We start from the raw sequence: 23,127 nt of genomic DNA on the forward strand, positions 1-23,127 counted from the left end.
ACCACAAATGTACAAAAGTGTCTTATAGATTTCACAAGGGTTTTACATATTTCATAATTAAAGTCAGTTGTAGGTACTCAGCATGCTGTGTAAGTGGATTTCCAGTTGCAGTGTATTAATGTCCACCTATTTATATTTTCTAGTGCATGCAAGAATCGCCATCCAATATGAGAAATATGCACATGGGTAAGGCATAACTAAACAAAACAAAAAACCACAGCCAGCTCTGTAGTAATTGAGCCTTTTCACTTCAAAAACACATTTATTGTGCAGTCCATAATTATTTGGACAGTGACATAATTTTGGTTGTTTTGGCCCTAATTATTTCTTAGCCCCATTATGAGGCTGAGAAATAATGAGGGGGAAAAGAGAGACATAGGCCAAACAATAGGCTTAAAAAAATAAACCGAACATGATTTTGAAAAACTAGAGTTCTGATGGATGTTTGGGATGTCAAATTCATTCTGCTGCTGCTATCAGCAGATATATTATCAAATAAAGACGGTGGTAGTGGTAGCCATACATGCCCACACTATAACACCCCCACCACCAGGTTTCACCTGGCCATCCTGTTTTTTTCAGCTGTGGTTTGCATCTTGCAGTGTAGCCTCTGTAGTTCTGGGCCCTTATTGTGAGATTCAGGAACTCAATGTACTTACACTTTTTACTTACACGTGCGCTTATACCTGGCTCCAAGACTGAAGGAATGTCACTAAAAAGGGATATTTGTTGAAGTAACACTTAATAAAATTATGTTGTGATTTGTCATTTGAGTGATTGTGCACACTGGCTGTATAGGCCTGAAACCTTACAGCAAACTTCATGCAGTTGCAGGATATAGAACAAGACATGGCATCTGTGGCATGAGACATGGGGAGGGGGTATCCAATTCATGACTGGGTGTATGTGCTGTGCCAGGCTTTTGAGGATTAAGGTAGTGAAAAATTATGATAAATCATAATCCTATATATTCATATGAAAGAGGTGCCACTGGTGCAAGGACCAGTCCCATTGTAGTGGTACCATGTTAACGGTTCTGAAGAGTTTTAGCCACAAAAATGGACTAGTGTACTGTGCAATGCTGTTTGAATCGATGAGTCAAATCAGCATGTCAGTGTGACATGATGTGCTTCACGTTCCATCCAGGTCCAGGTTTCCCCCCTATATTAATCAACTAGACATTTCCCTTAACAGAAACCATTTCCACCTGAAAACAGAACAAGGTGGACTATGTGTCCAGCGAAGGCAGTAGTTCTTGCAGTTTAGACTAATCACGGTGCCACACTGGCTGACAACCCCACAGGGTGGTGCACAATTGCCCATAGCACCACCCAGGGAGGGAGACCAGCAGTGACCCGGCTATTCCCACCTCACTGCACACCTTCTCTGGTTGAATGGGCACCTGTGGTTTTGTCATCGGTAACACAAAGAGTACAGCTAAATTACAAAAAAAATGTTTTACTGACAGTTGTACATTAAACATGCAGCATATTCCAGTGGAACGAGCTAGTCTTATATGAGGCCAAACCGCTAACGGACAAGGGATGTTTCCTCAGCCTACTGTCCAGTGACCCACAAAGTCTGTTCCTTATATATGAGCCCAAACAAGTCATACTGCTATCAGGCTAATAGTTTCTGTAGACATACGATTACAGAATTGCTACTCCAGTATGCACAGCCCCTGTAAAACAGACAAGCTACAGGTTATTCATAACTGCAAAGGATAAACAGCATTATACCCAGCATGCACTGTTTTTTTGCCCTATCCTGGCAAGGAAGATCAAGTTTGAAAGCAATTATTTTTATTATTTTTTTTCTGGATATCTGAATATTTTCAGAATTACATTACGAAGGAACCATCTGATTTATCAGCCCTAATCCTAAACACCTTTAAAACAAACCAAAACCAATGTGAAAGGAGGAGAGCAGGACAGAGCGACACCCGTGTGGAGGCTTGGGAAGCCTTTCCCACAATGCATCACTCACTAATCACCCATTTACATCTGCCACATAACACTCTGATGAGATTCCTTATTCCTATTTAAACACAATAGCGGATAGTCGGACAGGAAAGGTCACAGACCTCGGGAAAGGTATGAGAAAGAGCAGACTACTGTGTTGAGTGCAAAACACATACTGATCTGCTTCTAGGAGGAGATCTGAGACAACGGGAAATTCCTCTGTGCACAGTAGTTCAACCAGGGCCGATTCATGAGCAAGAACTTACCCCCCTTCATCAGCTAGAGTTGAAAGGAGGAAGGAGTTTGGTCAGGGTCTGGTGCTAGAGCACACTTAAGTCCACACAGGACAGATTTCTGAAAGGAGGCTGTGGTTAAAACAGGGATGAGAAGAGTTCCACAGATTTTTATGTTTCAGAGCTCACCAGGACAGATTATGAAATTGTCGGTGACAATAATTGCTCACAATAATTGTGTGATTGACAACCCCAAGCCAATAAAATACATTTAATAAAAGCACTTAGTGTATTGGGAAACTGTGAACATAATGAGCTCTGAAACAGATATTCACATGTTTGCAGAACTCTCATCCCTAATAAAGAAAATAATCTGTACACAGGGTATCCATATAAGGCAAGAAGCAGTTTTTAGTAAGGAAGGACGTTGCTCTCGTCCAAAGAGGGTCAGAGTTACTGGGTAGATAGTGTCTCAGGGCTGGTAGTGCTGGTGTATGAAGGCTAGCACATCCTCCTTGGATAGCTTCTCAGGGTCCACACGAGTTTGAGAGTCATGAACTTTGACCCCATCCTCCCATGCCCAGAACAGCCGCTCAAAGTGACAGACACTGTGGAGAGAACATTGCGAATAATTACAATACCGGTATCATCTCTGTTGTAGCCTTCAGTTTGAGATGCCTCTCATGTGAGAAAGGAATAATAGCAATTATCCCAAATGCTAGATATGAAATAGTGTGGTCCATAAGTATTTGGACAGTGGTACTTTTGACTCTGTACTCCACATTGAATTTGAAATGAAACAGCGAGGTTAAAGGGCAGAATGCCACCTTTAATTTTAGGGTATTTACATCCCTATCAGGTGATCCGATCCCATTTTAGACAACCAAAAGTAATTGGACAGTTGGCTTCCCAGCTGTTTGTGATTAGTCAGGTGTATTCAATCATTTCCTGAGTAGGTATAATAAAGTTTTCTGTATCTATTCTTGATTCTAGGCCTTTGATTGCCACAGGAGTCTGTTATAGGGATATGTCAACATGAAGACCAGAGTTGTGCTCATGAAAGACAAGGAAGCCATTATGAGGCTGAGAAATTAGAGAACAAAAGTCAAATACCAAACAATATATTTACTGAAATAAACAGTTTGGAACATCTTTAAGAAGAAAGAGAGCACTGGTATATGCTTGGGGTCATTGCCTTGCCGTGGGATGAAGCACCGTCCAAAGAGTTTGGAGGCAGTTGATTGAATTTGAGCAGATTAAATGCTTCTGTACTCCTGAGAAATAACTCGCCGATCAGCCCCTGTGGCAGCCATACATGCCCAAACTATAACACCCCCACCACGTTTCACAGATGAAGGGTGCTTGGTCTTATCTGTCCACAAAACTTTTTCCAGAACTCTGCAGACTCTTTTAGGTACTTTTTAGCAAGCTGTATCCTGGCCATCCTATTTTTGCAGCTTACTAGTGGTTTAGCAGTGTAGCCCCTGTATTTCTGTTTGCTAAGTCTTCTGCAGACAGGAGTCACTGACATATCCACTGGTTTTTCTTCATTATGGTGAGAATTCTTCAGTCACCAACTGTAGGGGTCTTCCTTGGCCTATCCGCCTCTCTGCAATTACTAAGCTCAACAGTGCTCTTTGAAAGAGTTTATTTTGGTAAGCATATTGTTTGGCCTATGTCTCTGACTGTGTTTTTCTTATTGCTCAACCTCATAATGGCTTCCTTGACTGTCATTGGCACAACTCTGGTCCTCATGCTGAATAACAGTGGTAACAAGACTGCAAAGGCAATCAAATGAATCAAGAATCGACACTGAAAGCTTACTTATACCTGCACTAAGGAAGCGATTGAATACAACTGCCTAACCGGAACAGCTGAGAAGCTGTTAAAAGTTACATTCTGCATTTTAATCTCATATTCATCATTTCATTTCAAATCCAGTGTGCTGGAGTACAGAGCCAAAAGAAAATGAATTGTACCACTGTCCAAATACTTACGGACCTCAATGTATATTGAAACTTGTATTAATGTCGATGTAGCACTGAATTTTAACACATTTATTTTATACACAGTAAACCATACATGGTCAGACTGCAGATGAATGCAGGTTCATTCCCAGATATGCTTAAGCCCAGGTACCAATGTTGTCATACGTACTGGAATGGGGCCACAGCATTGGGTGGAAGGTCATAGGTTGAGTCTTTTGTGAGCTTGTTGAAGAAAAACTTTCGTTTGGAGTTCTTACTATACGCCATCGTCCACGGATCTGGTGGGGGGGCGGAGAAGGGAAATATTCAGGACATACTGAACTTTTTATGCGTTTTTAATATAAATAATAATAAATGCAGAACAATGACATCTCAGAAACATGGACCTAGTATTGTTCCACACAATCAGTCTAGCCCAGCCCCTCCTCCAGTCAGAAGCATGGGATTGCTCCCCCTCACTCACCGTTGACTGTCTTGATTATGTAGAGGCCAGTGGGGAGGAAGTGCCGGTCGTCCCTGCCGGTGTAGGACAGACGAGGAGCGCCTCCTGAACTCTTCGTCACTTTCATCTCTAGCCTGGGAGAAGACCACAACTCAGGATGATGGGCAATTCAAACTATATATCTGCTTCAGACACATACAGTGGTGTGAAAAAGTGTTTGCCCCCTTCCTGATTTCTTTTTTTTTTTGCATGTTTGTCACACTTAAATGTTTCAGATCATCAAACAAATTTAAATATTAGTCAAAGACAACACAAGTAAACACAAAATGCAGTTTTTAAATGAAGGTTTTTATTATTAAGGGAGAAAAAAAATCCAAACCTACATGGCCCTGTGTGAAAAAGTGATTGCCCCCCTGTTAAAACATAACTGTGGTTTATCAAACCTGAGTTCAATTTCTCTAGCCACACCCAGGCCTGATTACTGCCACACCTGTTCTCAATCAAAAAATCACTTAAATAGGACCTGCCTGACAAAGTGAAGTAAACCAAATGATCCTCAAAAGCTAGACATCATGCCGAGATCTAAAGAAATTCAGGAACAAATGAGAAAGAAAGTAATTGAGATCTATCAGTCTGGAAAAGGTTATAAAGCCATTTCTAAAGCTTTGGGACTCCAGCGAACCACAGTGAGAGCCATTATCCACAAATGGCGAAAACATGGAACAGTGGTGAACCTTCCCAGGAGTGGCCGGCCGATCAAAATTACCCCAAGAGCGCAGCGACGACTCATCCAAGAGGTCACAAAAGACCCAATAACAACATCCAAAGAACTGCAGGCCTCACTTGCCTCAGTTAAGGTCAGTGTTCATGACTCCACCATAAGAAAGAGACTGGGCAAAAATGGCCTGCATGGCAGAATTCCAAGACGAAAACCACTGCTGAGCAAAAAGAACATTAAGGCTCGTCTCAATTTTGCCAGAAAACATCTTGATGTTCCCCAAGACTTGGGAAAATACTCTGTGGTCTGAAAAAGTAAAAGTAACACCGCATTTCAGAAAAAGAACATCATACCAACAGTAAAATATGGTGGTGGTAGTGTGATGGTCTGGGGCTGTTTTTCTGCTTCAGGACCTGGAAGACTTGCTGTGATAAATGGAACCATGAATTCTGCTGTCTACCAAAAAATCCTGAAGGAGAATGTCCGACCATCTGTTTGTGACCTCAAGCTGAAACAAACTTGGGTTCTGCAGCAGGACAATGATCCAAAACACACCAGCAAGTCCACCTCTGAATGGCTGAAGAAAAACAAAATGAAGACTTTGGAGTGGCCTGACCTGAATCCTATTGAGATGCTGTGGCATGACCTTAAAAAGGCGGTTCATGCTCGAAAACCCTCCAATGTGGCTGAATTACAACAATTCTGCAAAGATAAGTGGGCCAAAATTCCTCCACAGCGCTGTAAGAGACTCATTGCAAGTTATCGCAAACGCTTGATTGCAGTTGTTGCTGCTAAGGGTGGCCCAACCAGTTATTAGGTTTAGGGGGCAATCACACTTTTTCACACAGGGCCATGTAGGTTTGGATTTTTTTCTCCCTTAATAATAAAAACCTTCATTTATAAACTGCATTTTGTGTTTACTTGTGTTGTCTTTGACTAATATTTAAATTTGTTTCATGATCTGAAACATTTAAGTGTGACAAACATGCAAAAAAATAAGAAATCAGGAAGGGGCAAACACTTTACTTCACACCACTGTATGTGCTGAATTTACTCAATACTGAATTTAAGTCTTTTAGATTTTGCACTTGTACAAACAACGAGTGCCGCCAAAGTTACTTACAGAAAATTTCAGTGTTCCAAATTACCTTTATTCCCGAAGTGTTCGGTTCTCTGAGGTTCTACTGTATTACAAAATGGCAGGGGAAAGGCTCAAGATAACTTGAAACGGTGGGGTTTATCAACTTGAAGCACTCTTTATCTTACCTGACAAAGATTTTCTCCATCTCCTCCAGTCTGTACACTTCCTTTACTCTAAAAAAAAGAATCCAAAATTCCTTCCAACAACTCACATTCCAGATGGTGTACATGGGTTTACAAGAGACAATGTGGGAAACCCTATTCCTAGATGGTTGTATCCGTTCCCACCCATTACCTGGCTAAATTAGGCAACTCTCTGTATACAACCAGGCTGGTTCACTCACAGATTCCCAAGCTTATCAAAAAAAAAATTATATAATGAACAATTTGGCTAATTAAGTAGTACAGAGCAAAAGTTGGCATGAAATCCAGAAAGATTAAAACCCTGGACAAGAAAGATGAGGGAGCAGGGTGCCTATCGAGTTCACTCACCTGATCGGGTTCATGTCCGGTCGGCTGGGTTTGGACACAGCTCTCACAAACTTCTCTACCATCTGGATTCTGTTATGCAGCCCAACATACATATATATTTTTTAAATCCAAGAGTTAATTGTTTGAATCCACAATTACGAATAAGATTGTGTCTAAATTCTTCCTGCTTGTCTAAAAGAGAATGCATTATGGGTGTCAACATCGCTGACTGTAAACAAATTCAATATTCTGATTAGTACACTCGAGGATGGTTTTTTTCTACTGTGATGTTGGGAAAAACTACAATACAGTGGTCTGTACTAACAGGCACCAGTATTCAGAAGTTGATGGCCTGAAGTGGATGACTGAAATTGAACAGGAACAGACACAGACTTTATATTTTAAATGTTGTTCGGTCACATAAGCTCACCACAATGACAAACACACAAGCTTGAACTTGCTTGTACTTGAGTTCTAAAATGGAATGGCATAAGAATTTGGGTTGCAAAGGGAGGGAAATTTCCAGGTAACTTTTTGATGAAAGTAATCAAATTTAAAATTCACTGAACAGGTAATAGAAAGGACAACAACAGAGATTTATGAAAATAAAATAAAATATTAAAAGTGAAAGATGAATCTCTCTCTAAGGTGTACCTTATTTACACAAGATCATGTATTTGAAATAATGTGTGGGGGAAAAAATGAAATGAAATGAATGAAATGTTTTCAGAGAAGTTAGACAGTTGGAACTATAACCATTGAACACGTCTTCCACTGGTTGAGCCCAGTGATAAGTTCTGAAGGTAGTTTTAAAAGGTAGAACTTCTCCGAAAACAATATCGCTCATTTAAAAAATGTTTTTCCTGCACGTGTATTTCAAATACACGATACATCGTGTTAATAAGACAGCTTCAGAGTTGCTGAATTTTGTTAATGGTTAAAAAATATAACCAACAAGGATCAGTCAAGGTGTGCATAGTGTGTATAAGACTGCCTCCATTAGAAACAGGTAAATGTATTTTTACATCTCCTGAATGGACTAAACTGAAACTGAACTGACCGCTGGTTGAAGTGTTGGTCCCGGACATCTGTTCCGTTCAGCACCAGAGCATCCAGGACGTGGATGGCACTGATCCTGCGCTGAGCCTTGCCCTGTAGGAAACCATCAATGTGTCTTAGAGGTACGACCCTTAGCTGAAAATCTATAAAGCAGCATACAAATACTGCTACAGTATCACTAACATCTTGAGATGCGACTGCTTTTATCATATAATCTGAAGACTACCATCTAATGTTGGATAGCTGTCCCCACCCCAGTCCAGGATATACTATACACTATCAGGGATGAGGAACCTGTTCTGTCTCAGAAACACCAGTCGCAGCACCAGCCTGGCCTGGAGGTAAAAGCGGTTGTTAGCAGTCGGAAGGTTGCCGGTTCGATCCCTGCCCGGGGTATATGGAAGTGTCCCTGAGCCTAACTTGAAATAGCTCCCGACAAGCTGGTCAGTACAGTACTGGTCGGTGCCATGCATAGCAGCCTATCATCGTTGGTGTGTGAGTGTGTGTGCGTGTGCGTGTGTGTGAATGAGGCATTAATTGTGAAGTGCTTTGGATAAAAGTGCTATATAAATGCAGGCCATTAACCATTAAATGTGCTCAGAAACATAGCCCTGGCTCTTCCTGTCCATGTGAAGTCTGCAGGGCTCCCTTACCTCGCCCTTCAGCTCTTGTACAATCTCCACGCTCAGCAGGGTGTCCCTGGGCAGCTCCGTTTTGTTCTCCAGCTTCTTCCAGCGAAGAGGCAGCTTGCCGTCCCACGTGTAGATCTGAGACTTCTGCAGGGGAACAGACGGGAGCCGACAGCTGAGAGGCGCAGAATCGGGTGTGCAAAGTTTCATTGGATCGATAGTTCCGTCCCTCACCATTTCAGTTAATGTGTTATGGCTGGTTGCTGTTCATCACCCAGGTGGGTGCTAAACACTGGTGTTGGTTTGAGTGACTTTCCCTTCCTTCACGGCAAAACAGTGTTGTTCCAATAGCAAAATTTTGATTTTGAAACCAATACCAGCTTTGGTACCTCGATATCAATACCAAATCAATAACACAATAAATCACTGATAACCTAGAACAGTTGGTTAGCAAAAACCGTTTTATACACTTATGCAGGAACAAGAATAAACAGCTTACATAGCCAAACGAAAGTAATAAAATAATAAAACCATCTAAGCAAACACAACACTAGAAATAATGAAACAAGTATACATACACAATCGTGAGAACTACTATCTTAGCTATTATAGTCCAACATCAGAGAAAGTCATGACCTCATAAAGACACTGTCCAATACCAGTGTACAGACATTAGATCATGCAACCCCTGATTGCAGGAACTGGCCATCACCTTCCACCCCTCTCATGTAGTGCGCCAACCAAACTCACCCCTAGGCCCAGCAGAAAGAGCTGCTCGCCACCTCCCACAATGCAGCGGTAGTCCAGGACATGGTGAACCTTGTCTATTGTGCTGGAGCTCAGGGGGGTGGGCTTTGAGTTGAACGACTCAATATCCGAGCCCTGAGACAAAGTAACAGAGATGGGTACATGCTCACAGTAAGATTTCACTGTCCATTCTATATGAAACACACATACATGCAGGCAAGCACAACCATCAAACACACACGCACGCACAGTATGTGCCAGTTCCACACCTTCATCAGCTCGTAGAATTTGGTTTTGGGGTCTGAAGATCCTGGAGTCACTCTAGCCTTATCAGGGATCTGAAGGGTTAGAAAGAGAGGGACGTTAATAGAGTAAAACTGAGCTTGAGGGGTGTAGCTGGTGACAGAGACTGGAGAAACACTGTGAGACCAATACTCACCCCCCACTGTTTCAGACACTCCTTACGAATATCAGCCTGCTTTGCCTCTGTCAGATTTCTGGAAAGCCAGTACAAAGAGTTACACAAACACACACAAATACACAGGCGTGCACACACACACATGCACACACACAAATAAAACACTTAGATAAAGTACAATAAAGCACTAATGGTGAAACAAAATTTCTGCAGAACAAAGAAATTGGAAAGCAACACAATCAACAAATACTTGTGAACAAATCAACTCCCTAGAAGAGAGTAACAACATTCATACATTATTGTAATATTGAAATATATTATTTGAATATTCAAAATTACAAATAAGGTACAATATAACCATGTGGACAAATGTGCTCAGTGAGCACATTATTAGGTATTTATTAGACTTATTTTTTACACTTATTACGTCTTCTGCTGCTGTAGCCGATCCACTTTGACGCGTTGTGTGCTCAGAGATGCTTTTCTGCATACCACTGTTGTAATGCGTGGTTATTTGTATTACTGTCACCTTCCTGTCAGCTTCTCTCTCTCATTAACAATGCTTTTTTTCCTGCAGAACAGCTGCTCACTGGATGTTAGAGACTGTTGTGCATGACAGGTCAGCAGTTTCTGAGATACTCAAACCACCCTGTCAGGCACCAACAATCATTCTACGGTCAAAGTCACTCAGATCACATTTCTTCCCAATCGTGACTTTAGGTCTGAAAAACAGCTGAACCAAGTCGGCATGCTTTTACGGATGATTGGCTGATTAAATATTTGCATTAACAAGCTTGGTGGAACTTGTTCTTATCAGGTCTACCTAATAAATTGCTCACTAAGTGTATATTGAAGATATGTAGTAAAAAACAGTCTGTGACTGTGACAAAGACACAAACACAACCAGGCACACATTAGTAAAGGTGTAAGTACAAGGACACACTTTCAGAGGGACGTGTGACTCACGTGTCCAGGACGAAGGCGTGGATTTTAGCCAGGGCCTTTATCTGAACTGCACAGTGACTGTGGGAGAAACAAGAGTCAGGGGACCAATATTGCACACAAGCCAGATGGAGTGCCAATTAATTACCACCTGTTTCCCTCCCTCATAGATACAGTGAAGCTCAAAGTAAGCCTGAATGCTTGCTTTTTTACATTGAGGCATTGAACATAGCACATACAGTGCAGTGCGTATGTATTTAGACGATTGCTACAATTTCTGTTCTTTTGGCTCTGTAGTCCAGCATTGTTTCTGAAATGAAACTATATACAGTGGGGCAAAAAAGTATTTAGTCAGCCACCAATTGTGCAAGTTCTCCCACTTAAAAAGATGAGAGAGGCCTGTAATTTTCATCATAGGTACACTTCAACTATGAGAGACAGAATGGGGGGAAAGAATCCAGGAAATCACATTGTAGGATTTTTAATGAATTAATTGGTAAATTCCTTGGTAAAATAAGTATTTGGTCACCTACAAACAAGCAAGATTTCTGGCTCTCACAGACCTGTAACTTCTTCTTGAAGAGGCTCCTCTGTCCTCCACTCGTTACCTGTATTAATGGCACCTGTTTGAACTCGTTATCAGTATAAAAGACACCTGTCCACAACCTCAAACAGTCACACTCCAAACTCCACTATGGCCAAGACCAAAGAGCTGTCAAAGGACACCAGAAACAAAATTGTAGACCTGCACCAGGCTGGGAAGCCTGAATCTGCAATAGGTAAGCAGCTTGGTGTGAAGAAATCAACTGTGGGAGCAATTATTAGAAAATGGAAGACATACAAGACCACTGATAATCTCCCTCGATCTGGGGCTCCACGCAAGATCTCACCCCGTGGGGTCAAAATGATCACAAGAACGGTGAGCAAAAATCCCAGAACCACACGGGGGGACCTAGTGAATGACCTGCAGAGAGCTGGGACCAAAGTAACAAAGGCTACCATCAGTAACACAGTACGCCGCCAGGGACTCAAATCCTGCAGTGCCAGTGTCCCTCTGCTTAAGCCAGTACATGTCCAGGCCCGTCTGAAGTTTGCTAGAGAGCATTTGGATGATCCAGAAGAACATTGGGAGAATGTCATATGGTCAGACGAAACCAAAATAGAACTTTTTGGTAAAAACTCAACTTGTCGTGTTTGGAGGAGAAAGAATGCTGAGTTGCATCCAAAGAACACCATACCTACTGTGAAGCATGGGGGTGGAAACATCATGCTTTGGGGCTGTTTTTCTGTAAAGGGACCAGGACGACTGATCCGTGTAAAGGAAAGAATGAATGGGGCCATGTATCGTGAGATTTTGAGTGAAAACCTCCTTCCATCAGCAAGGGCATTGAAGATGAAACGTGCTGGGTCTTTCAGCATGACAATGATCCCAAACACACCCGGGCAACGAAGGATGGCTTCGTAAGAAGCATTTCAAGGTCCTGGAGTGGCCTAGCCAGTCTCCAGATCTCAACCCCATAGAAAATCTTTGGAGGGAGTTGAAAGTCCGTGTTGCCCAGCGACAGCCCCAAAACATCACTGCTCTAGAGGAGATCTGCATGGAGGAATGGGCCAAAATACCAGCAACAGTGTGTGAAAACCTTGTGAAGACTTACAGAAAACGTTCGACCTCTGTCATTGCCAACAAAGGGTATATAACAAAGTATTGAGATGAACTTTTGTTATTGACCAAATACTTATTTTCCACCATAATTTTCAAATAAATTCTTTAAAAATCAGACAATGTGATTTTCTGGATTTTTTTTTTCTCATTTTGTCTCTCATAGTTAAGGTATACCTATGATGAAAATTACAGGCCTCTCATCTTTCTAAGTGGGAGAACTTGCACAATTGGTGGCTGACTAAATACTTTTTTGCCCCACTGTATGTAAGGTTAACTTGAGGATATTTACATCTATATTTGGTGATGTGTGGAGAAATTAACATGATTACCCGAAATGGACGAAAATACTCTCAAATTAAAGGTGACATATTCATTGTTTTATTACTACAGAGCCAAAAGAACAGGAATTGTACCAACTGTCCAAATAGATGCACTGTACTATTATACATTAGCTACGCGCTCAAAAGTACAACAGCAGTGCCACCATCAGGAAAATGAACCTGCATTCTTGGAGTAACACTTCCCTAACCTATACCACACTGCCATCATGAGTCTGAGCACCAGATCCTGCTCCTTTACCTTTCGTTGGAGGTGGCCATGTGCTGAAAGAATTCCGAGTCTCCCTTGATCAGGTCCAGCGGGACCACTTCATTGACATCCATCTCCGTGTTCCTCAGCTGGTTCAGCTTCAGATTCACGGCGAACATGTACTCCCTGACCGCGTCTGAACCGGGCTTCAGGCCCCGGCAAACGATGTACCTGGGGCAGGGGAGGGAAGGGAGAAACCGCGGTCAGACTTGTGACTAGGGCTTCACGATATATTGTATATTTAACGCCATGGAGATATGAACATGCAAGTCAAACACATCGCAAAAGACTGCTTGAACTGTGATGAATAGTGTTTATTTAAATTGATGTTCGGTTAAATGGATTGGCTGTTCATGAGCAATTTGTTCAATAAAAGCATGTTGGAAATAATGTATTTATTTTATTCAGTGATGTTAGGCTATTCATTGCCTGGGGTCTATGTTAGTGTAGCTAAAGCAGTGTAGCTACAGCAGAAGCACTGTACGCACTTCAACAATAAAGCTATCGCATAACAAATATTTTCCTCATATCGTGCAGGCCTACTTGTGACAGATTTGAACACAATGCACTAACTCAAGGACCCATTTTGAGAAATAAGTTTGGGCTGACCTCTCAGAGTTGGCGGGCCGGCTGGTGATGGGCTTAAAGAGGGAGAGTCGGTCAAAGCAGAGGTAGAGCAAGTAAATCAGACCCACGCTGAAGGGGGTGAACAGGTCAAAGGTCTTGCACACAAAGTGACCACCTGAGAGTTGAGAAAAGCAAATTATTAAAGTGAGGCTTGGGCCTGATAATAAGTCCATCATCTTCCATTTATAATTTATCATCCATTTTCATTTCATTTCAGTCTAAGAGAATTTGACAACAGAGCATGGGGAGTGGGCAACTGCAACATAATTATGAATAAATGTAATTTTTTGTCATGATTGCCACCTCAAGTATACAGGTAATGTTGGCTCGCAATTAAAGTACAAGACAATTAAAGTACCAGTGTGGTGTGTATTTGTGCCGATCCACACCCTCAAATAACCAATCCAGTCAATGTTCTACCCACCCACACAGGGCATGCACCATAAATGCAGGGATTGAAGTACCAAAACACCTGTGGTGTCAAAAATACAAATCCGCCAATAGTGTGTCAACTAATAGTGTTTGAGCTGTTTTTTTCTTGTCAAAATACAGGTAAAATAGGGTTAAAACATTACTGTATTGCAAGTACTGTGGGAAACACTACAGAAGAGAGTGTACCTGTTCTGAGGGTAGACAGAGCTGTCAGGAACTGACACAGTAGCAGCTGCTTGCTGAGGATTTCCTGGATGTTCTCCTGTCCCTCCACCGAAAACCCCTGTGTGTGACATACCACCAATCAGAATGATGCACTCTTACCCAATCAGAGCAGTGAAATGGGGAAAGGGGCAGGTCTTCCGCTCACCCCGTCCGCCATGAGGAAGTGCAGCCCCCGCCGCTCGGTGCTCTCCAAGACAAAGTTCCGGAAGGCACTGATGTTCTCTGGACGAGTGATGTCACCGTCCCCATCCACACCTCCCTCTCCTGGGACAAATAAACGAGGAGGAGTGGGTGGGAGCTAACCAAGCTGACAAGAGGTAAAAATAATGACATTTCACAGGGTTTTGCTGAGTACCCAATTTTGTATGGGTAAATAGACTCTGCGAAATTCTCACCACAATAAGCCTTTCTTCACACTGCAACGGTCCCTTGTGCTGTTGTACTCTATTACAGCAGCAATGGCAGGGCTCAACAATAAGGAGTGCCTGCTGGTCTATGGGGCCACTATGAGATTGGTTCGGCTCAGTTGATTGATCTGTCACTTGCCCAATTGGGCCAGTACCCTAAATAGCCTAAATCTTATCTGGGTCAAAGAGATATAAAGGTTTTGCTATCCTGGAAACGATGCTGGAACTTTCTAATTTCTGTACAGACATTTGCTTATCAATAACTAACGTCACAGCCACACATTTTTTACTGAAACTTACTTAATAACTATTGTTACAGCTTTATTCATTCATTATAAATTTTTGTACCGACTTGCCAATATATTATATATTATAATATATAAGTTGTCTAATCTATACTGATTCGACAACTGAGCGAGAGATCGTTTTGTTGATTCCATGAAGAGGGAGCTGCATAGCTAAAAAGCATTTCTTTCAGACTCAGTTCTGACCTTTGGTAAGATAAGTGGTACTCTATTACGGTAGCAAGGTTCACTTACTTTAGTATGGCATTCTATTCCTGTAGCAAGGGTCTATACTTCACTTTTAACAAATCATCATTCTTTTTCATCATAGCCAGGCTATGATACAGTAGGTATTCGTAATACTCTCCCTCACTGTAGCAAGGTTCTCCATTACTATGGCAGAGTCCTATCTTACCGTAATATGGTTCAAACAGCTCGCTGGGTGCGGCGAAGAAGTCCTCCAGCTTGAAGTCGTTCGGGCCGCGCAGCGTCATCCCGAAGCCCTTCGCGTGCCAGCGTCTCCGCCACAATATGTACTCTGAGAAACCGCCAGGCCCCGCGCACACGTCCCCGAAATACAGCAGCTCCCCTTCTCGTTCCCGCGTCTGTGGTTTCTGCATGGGGCGCAGAGAGGGGCAGGTAACCATCTGATTAAGAGTCCACCTCGGCATGTTCAGCTGCGGCAGATGAAGCTATCAAGCAAAACTACCAACACACATATATTTCTACACTACAGATATTTATGTCAAAAATGTATATCATGTATATACTGTCAATAAAATAATAATATATTTTACTGTATTTTGTGTTTGTATTTTAGAAAAAAATAATTTCAGTTTCATAGAGAAGTACTATAAGGACTTCTACAAAGCCAGCCCAATATAAAAAACTGTTACATAGTATGGAAAACACCAGGCTTCCTGCTTTTCACTCAGTTTTGTTGCTTGTTACTCACTTGAAATCTGCATAGTGGCTCTATAGTCGCAATAGCTGAGCACACAGCAAGGTAACTGGATGTGAGGAATTAGAAAGGCTAACCATAAAGACTTGTGTTGAACAGAGAGAACCGAATTAGACTTCAGAATTCAGACAATGGAAGAAACAGTGACATCTCAAAGTCTTTCCTCAAACTACTGTTGAGGAAATCCACATGGTGCATTGAACCCAGATACATAAATTAGTCACAACAACACAATCCTTGATTAGCCAGCACAAACTCAGACATGCAGGGACAGACTAATCTCTGCACAGATGTACACAAGCTGCTAATTAAATGAATCAGGTATAATTATGGTTCAATTGAAAAACTATAGGACAATAGATCTCCAGGAACAGGGTTGGGAACAACTGCACTGACTGCATAGGGCTGCGTGATATAGCTATCGCGGTATATCGAATATTTTCTTTTAGCACAATAAGAACTATCTCTGGCAGGTGGCAGTAGGTTTCGGTCCATCTTATCGTGTTTAATTATACTTGATACTTGAACACATCTCCAAACTTCAGTGAAATGCTTCCGGGGGAGAAAAAAAACATCATTTGTATCTATTCGATGTTGGTTAACTTACCTATTAGTTTTGAGAAACACATTGCTTACATTTTCGCTCTTTATCCTTGTAGTCATGTTTTTATCTACCACATAGAAACAGCATGGCCCTGCTGCTATCATATCAACATTGAATAGATACAAGCAATGTTATTTTCCCCCAGAAGCATTTCACTTTGGCTCAGAAAATTGTGTGCTTCCACATCAGGTATTATTATATTTTTAAAAAGACTGCATTTTCAAAAAATATATATTTATCGCGCGATGGCTATATTGCCCAGCCCTACCTATTCAGACTAAAAAAGCAGGAATAGACTAACGCCTTGCGTGTCTCGTGGGTTGGTGAACATGTAGCCAAAGACATGGTCGATGTTGGCCATCTTCATGGCAGCTCTGCAGGGAAAAAACAAGGGTAGGGAAGATATTCAGATGAGTGATTCCCAAAGCCAAGATTCTGCCTGCAAAGCAATGGTCAAGTACAGAGACAATTATGTCAAATGAGGTCCGACTATTTACTCATTTCATGCCTGTCAAATCTGCTGAAGTTTTGTAAGCATGTTACTAACCAAAATTTTATACATAGTCTTACTAAGAAAATTGTGAGTAGGATCTGCAGGAATTGTACTTCTGTCGCCCCTGGAGAGCCACCAGGTGAGTTGAGCTTATGGCATAATGAAATGTTTTAAGTTATTGATGTAAGTAATAAGTCGCAGCAGAACTGGAAACTCACTGTGCACCAACTACCACAGATGAACTGTCTGCCTCCAATACCAATGTCTGATTGACCCAAACAAGCTGCTGTGTGCTAAGATGCTAAAAAGCAGTGACTGGCGTCATCTGCCTGTAGAGAAGGCACTCTGCACTCTCTCTAATCAACACTACATCAAATTACAGTTATTTAGCTGACACTTTTATCCAAAGCAACTTAGTTAATTAGACTAAGCAGGTACCAATTCCCCCAGGAGCAATGTGGGGTTACTTTCATTGGCACAACTCGCCAATGACGCCAATAACAGAGTCCAAAGGCAATCAAAAGTCTAGAATCAAAACTAGACACTGATTGCTTTCTTACGCCTGCACTAAGAAAGTGATTTAGTATACCTAACTAATCAGAAACAGCTGAGAAGCAACCTGTCCAATTACTTTTGGTCCCCTGAAATGGAGGGCCTATGTATAAAAACTGATGCAATTCCAGCACCGATTATATCATATGGATGTAGATACCCTCAAGTTAAAGGTTATAGGGGGCATTCTAACCTCTTTATTCATTGCTTAGTTTCAAATCCAGTGTGCTGGAGTGCAGGGCCAATAGAAGAGAAATTGTACCACTGTCCAAATACTGACAGACTGTGCCTATATCTGCAAACTACCTAAGTGATGTGTCACTTGTGCCTGTGATTTACCTGTTGAGGAAGAAGGCCCCGCGGATTGTTTCATAAGCATTTGACCGCGTTCGAGCACGACGCATCTCCTCCCCCTCTAGGTCATCAAAGACAGTCTGCAGAGAAACATGCATGAAGAATCACTGTTCCTACACGTGTCTTTTCCTATGGGGTTGCTGGCCGCAACCTGGGTCAAATACATCATTATTTTTGATTCAAATACTTTTCTAGGCATTACTGAGCTTGTCTGGTGTATTGGAGCTCATGAAATAAAAAAAGTGCAAACCCTGCCTTTTGTTCCTCTTGGTTGCACCAGACAAGATAATCAAGCACAGAACAGTATTAGAATCCAAAACAGGTCTGCAGACCTTGGGCTCATCCAATGCGCTAGAACAGTGCCTAAACAAGTAAGCCCTGTTAAGCAGCAGCTTTAATGCTATATTTTTTAGGGCATCCTAACTCTCTGACTGAGGCGTTTGTTTACCATTAGAGGAGTGGCTCACCTTGCACCGCAGCAAGCTGTGCAAAAGGTCTTCAGAACAAAACTCTGTCTCATCCTCTATCTTCAACTTTCTCTGGAAAATAATAACACATCCACAATTTAATAGAAAACATAGAACTGAAAAGTCAACAAGAGGAGTCACAAGGGTAAAAAAGGATGTGGTTCAAAATTTATTTAGGGAATACTGCAAGAAGTAATTTCAAAGTTCAAAAGATACACGGTCCAAATATAAAAAAATATGGTACAGTTGTAATGTTTTGGATGGAATTTTGTGATACATGGTAGACCTGCGCTTGTTAATGCAAATATTTAATCAGCCAATCATGTGCCAGCAACTCAATGTATAAAAGCATGCAGACATGGTCAAGCGATTCAGTTGTTGTTCAGAGCATATAAATGGGGAATATGAAGTATAAAGGGACTGGAATGAGTGTTGCACATGAGCAAGAGTGAAAAATAAGTTATTGTCCAAATTATTATTATTATTATTATTATTATTATTAATCTGTTGGGATACAATGACGACATTCTACAAGAAAAACTTGTTTAATTGAATACCTTTCCCACAGTCATCCAGTCCCTCAGCTCATCTGCGTCAGGGATCTCAGTGGAGCATTCTGGAAACCATTGAACTTGCTCCACTGCACTGGGCTGGGACAGAGAGAAAGACACAGCAGCTGAGAGCGGCTGCTACATACCTGAAATAGGAATGTGATCTCTTAAGTTAAGTTATGACATTTTCAAACCTAACATATATGAGGCAGAGGACTTGTGTGTGTTATAAACTCTCACCAAGAGCTTTCACTCTCACAGCTGATAGGAGGAATGTTCAGCAGTAAAGCCAATTACTGTAGGCCCCTGAGACAGTTACTGTTTGAAAAACAGTATCAGAGTTGAATGGACTGGAGGAGACTGCGGATATTACATGTTTTATTGGCAGACGGAGTGCTGCCATTTCACCTTTCAGCAAAAGGTACTTCAACTGAATGTTCACCAGAATATACAGCTGTATGACATGTTGTTAAAAAAGTAAGCAGTGTCAACCTCTAGACAAATAACAAAACTGTATGTAGCCAGCCTACTGAAAAGGGGCTGTTTTGGTGGGTGTGGGGTTACCTCAGGCTCATCCTGCCAGTCCACATTCAGCTCCCCCTGGAACCCCTGCAGCGTGAGGCCCAGACCCCTGCGCCCACGCTGGGTGGATGCCTCCACGATTTCCTTCCGCCCCTGGCCAAACTTCCCCAGACCCTCCCCCTCCCGGAAGCCCATCTTGGCCTGAGGTCAATGCAGACGGAGAGAGAAAAAGAAACAGAGGGCTGTTTAATTGTGAGTGGTAGCAAAGCTTTTTTTATAGGAGACAGACCTCTCATAAGACTTCAAAAGACAAAAAAATTGATATTAAATGTGTTTATTTTTAGAGATTGAAAATGGCTTTTAAGGCCCAATTTCTTCAAAATGAAGATGAATGCTCTTTGACAGCAGATTTGATTTCTACACACTAAGTACCCAAGATACCAAATATGAAATGACCTGGCAGTTTCATTTATAAACATTTAAAATCTTTTTGAAAATCTTTTGTAAGTGAGTTTGGAAGTACATTCGTAAGTTTCGGAAGGCTTTAGCACAAAAACAAACTTGTATGAAGCTCAAATTTTCAGACACTTCAGAGCGTCTGGTCTAGAGCGTCTGTAAAGGAGAACTACAGTTCTGCTTTTGAGATTTTGTGTGCTGCATTTGGATTGTTTCATGATTTAGCCAGGTTTACGTTGTGGGTCAGTGATTGGGATGGTTTGATTTTGCCTCCAAATGGAGCCGCAAACACACAAAATCATGATTCATCAGGAGATTAACTGGCTTATCTCACACCAGAGTGGGTAATGATGCCATCCCATGGTTTTCATGAATTCAGCAGGGGGGTGGCTGATGGTAAGGGCAGATGGGGCAGTTTGTGGCAGGGACTGAGTGAGAGGGAAATTGGGCAATTGGACAGGGTGTTTACTGTGCATGTGAGCGAAGTGCATTTCTTGAGTGGTAGAATTGGGTTGCGATATAAAAGGTGATGTTATACTTTGTGGCGTATGTGTATTTGCGTCTTTGCTTTTTGTTTTCTGGTTATTAAGGCATGTATTGTGGTTGTTTTGAAGGGGGAATATTTCGCATTATTTCATATTTTTTTGTGTGTAAATATGATGCGTAATGAATAAGGGGTTGGAGTTTGCTTGGGTAGCTGAAATTGGGAGTCATTGTTTTTGGATTTCATTTTGTGTTGATGTGCATGTATTGTGTTTGTATTATTTGCTGGCATTTATCAACAGAATTTTTTTTTTTTAAGTCAAAAATCTCACACGAGTGTAAATCTGGTCAGCATCATTGTAAGGCCAGGAATCTGACAAGTGGGGTTACTAAAATACAGACAACTACACTATCTTCCAGGCACAGGCACACTCCCACATTACCATTAATTTCTGTGACACGCTGTTGTAGATGGAGAACTTGTTGGATGAATCCTGTTGTGACTCTTCTGTCTGCGGTGCATCCTGGGATAGCACAGGCATGGAGAACCCTGGTCTGTGGTCTTCAGCATCGCTGAAGGAGTCACTCTGACTAGAGTCTAAGACAAAAACAGCCACACACACATTTTTTATTTATTGTTTTTTAAAATCCTTTATTTAACCAGGGACAGTCTACAGATGGACTTTGTGCTGAGCGTGCCCTGCCAGACCAGGCATAAAATACTGCAGGGATATGTGGACTGTGATTAACATAATACTGTCTGTCCAATATTATGCAACCTGCTGCATTTCAGGAGAGCACAAGGATTCAGCTCCTTAAAACAACAGGGGGCTCTCGGATGAACCCCAGCTTACCAACTCGATCCATCTCTGTATGCTGCCTTACCCTGACTAGTTGCCCGGAGAGATTTGTTGTCTTCGTCAGAGTTGGGCTCCTCACAACGCTTCTTCCTCCTCTTTTGAGGGTCTCCCTGCCCGCCTCTCCTCTTCATAATGGCTGCGAGATACACGGGCACGGGGTCAATCACTACGCAACACACAGAAGCCCTGCCTCCGACGATATTAGTCATGTCCAACTCACTCATGAGTAACAAGCATAAATCAGAAAACCAAATACACATTGCAATTACACATTATGAACAGTTTCCATTGTAGAAACTGTTGTGGAAAAAAAACATTGGACACTGCAAAGTCAGTAAACAGGACGGCCTAGCTGAAAAAGCACAAGTTAGGCTTTGTATCAGCTAGTAGCTGGTCGACCAGTTCAGATCAGCTCCCAGCTCAATATGGTTTAGTTGGTTGACCAGTCCAGACCAGTTCAGCTCCCAGATTAACATGTTTGTCCCTAACATGTTAACCAGCTCAGACAAGCTACCAGCATTAGCTGGTTGACCAGCTCATATCTAGCTAGACCAGCTTCATGACCAGCTTGGCCATGCTGGATGACCAGGTCATACCCAGCTAGACTTGTTTTTGACGAGCTCAATTTTCAAGCTGGTCAAGCTGGCATAGCTGGGTTTAACAGCAGGGTGATACCGGTTTACTTGTTGGACAGAAGTTACACGAATATTAAGCATCTTAAATGGATAACTATTCGCTACAATTATTATGTAACAATGCATTATGTTAGGTTTGAAGTATACAAAGGCCGTTCTCCACTGGGGAACGTCACCTGCAATTTGGCTGCATGCAAAGTAAAAACTAGTAGCAATCACTATCTCGCGAAGTCATAAACACAGCTCGCTACTACTAGCTGCACTGTATAATAAGGTCCAATAGCAGCCAGGCAGGGAATAGATAAAGATTTACAGCAATGGTGCGATTTACATAAACGACAGTTCAAGTTACCTCTGCGCGTTGTCGTGTGGCTTAGTAAAACTTGGTTGGTTATCGTTACTTGCAGTCTAGCTAGCTAGATTTTAAGTCTCATTCGCCAGTCGTTGACCTTTCAGCAAGTTAAGTTACACTGTACATAGAGCTCCAACGTCAGAAATGTGTTATTTAATCTCAATAGTGTAAATACGTAAAATGCAAAACAAGTAAGGTTTGGATTATTTTTCTATTTTTCTATATATCTACCAACCGATTTATCTAGCTACCGATTTATCTTAAATTATTATATGAGGGTCAAAACATTAAAAAACAAGCTAGGACAGCTAGCTAACTAGTGCTATTTGTTTTGAAATCTAACGTTACTTATTTTAGCTACCAAACGACCTAGCTAAAAGATTACCCCGCTGGTCTCCCATCGTAACAAAGTGGTCCGTTTACATAAACGAATACGCGGATTTTTGTATCACAAAGTCCGATTTTCCTGTTAGAAACCAGTCGCTAAAGACCACTATTTCATTGACATCAACCATTACCCGCATTCAAATTTGTTTCGAGCGCTGAAAGTCGCAGGGGTCCTTCGTGTGAGTGAGTGCGCATCAGTGACGTACTTTGTGGGATGGCGTACTGAGCAAAGTGCCTGAAAACAGCACAGTGAAAACGAGGATGTGTTGAAACAGCGCAATGACAACGTGTGTCCATTCGGTTATTTTAAGTTCTGTTCTATTTCATATTGGAGTTACCATGACAGGAAAAGCTAATTGGCCAAAGCATGTTTAACGCTGCAGCACTCTGCATTTACCATTTTCAGTGCCGCTAGTGGAAGTACTACTATACTGCCATATTGCTCCCTGCTTAAAAATCTGGTGAGGATTACTGGG

The 23,127-nt window shown here is 41.8% G+C and overlaps 1 protein-coding gene across 2 annotated transcripts; it reads right to left on the bottom strand.

The window, feature by feature from the left end:
- Positions 1 to 1,442: 1,442 nt before the first annotated feature.
- On the bottom strand, positions 1,443 to 22,866 carry cmtr1 (cap methyltransferase 1). 2 transcript variants are annotated; one of them, XM_061242883.1, is made up of 24 exons: positions 22,783 to 22,866; positions 21,303 to 21,413; positions 20,861 to 21,015; positions 19,521 to 19,679; positions 18,963 to 19,055; positions 18,406 to 18,477; positions 17,924 to 18,018; positions 16,841 to 16,913; positions 15,390 to 15,588; positions 14,429 to 14,547; positions 14,245 to 14,341; positions 13,609 to 13,741; positions 12,991 to 13,170; positions 10,773 to 10,829; positions 9,828 to 9,885; positions 9,658 to 9,726; positions 9,392 to 9,523; positions 8,666 to 8,788; positions 8,014 to 8,105; positions 6,975 to 7,043; positions 6,609 to 6,656; positions 4,646 to 4,758; positions 4,352 to 4,460; positions 1,443 to 2,802 (listed from the first exon to the last, which is right to left on the bottom strand). In XM_061242883.1, exons 1-24 carry the CDS (start codon positions 22,844 to 22,846, stop codon positions 2,667 to 2,669), a joined length of 2,556 nt encoding a protein of 851 aa, XP_061098867.1. In that variant the 5' UTR covers positions 22,847 to 22,866; the 3' UTR covers positions 1,443 to 2,666. The 2 variants fall into 2 exon arrangements, with proteins under 2 accessions (XP_061098867.1, XP_061098868.1); XM_061242884.1 differs by having other exon boundaries at positions 22,265 to 22,816.
- Positions 22,867 to 23,127: the final 261 nt, after the last annotated feature.

The sequence above is a fragment of the Conger conger genome, chromosome 5 (assembly GCF_963514075.1).
Source record: "Conger conger chromosome 5, fConCon1.1, whole genome shotgun sequence".
NCBI classification, from domain to species: domain Eukaryota; kingdom Metazoa; phylum Chordata; class Actinopteri; order Anguilliformes; family Congridae; genus Conger; species Conger conger.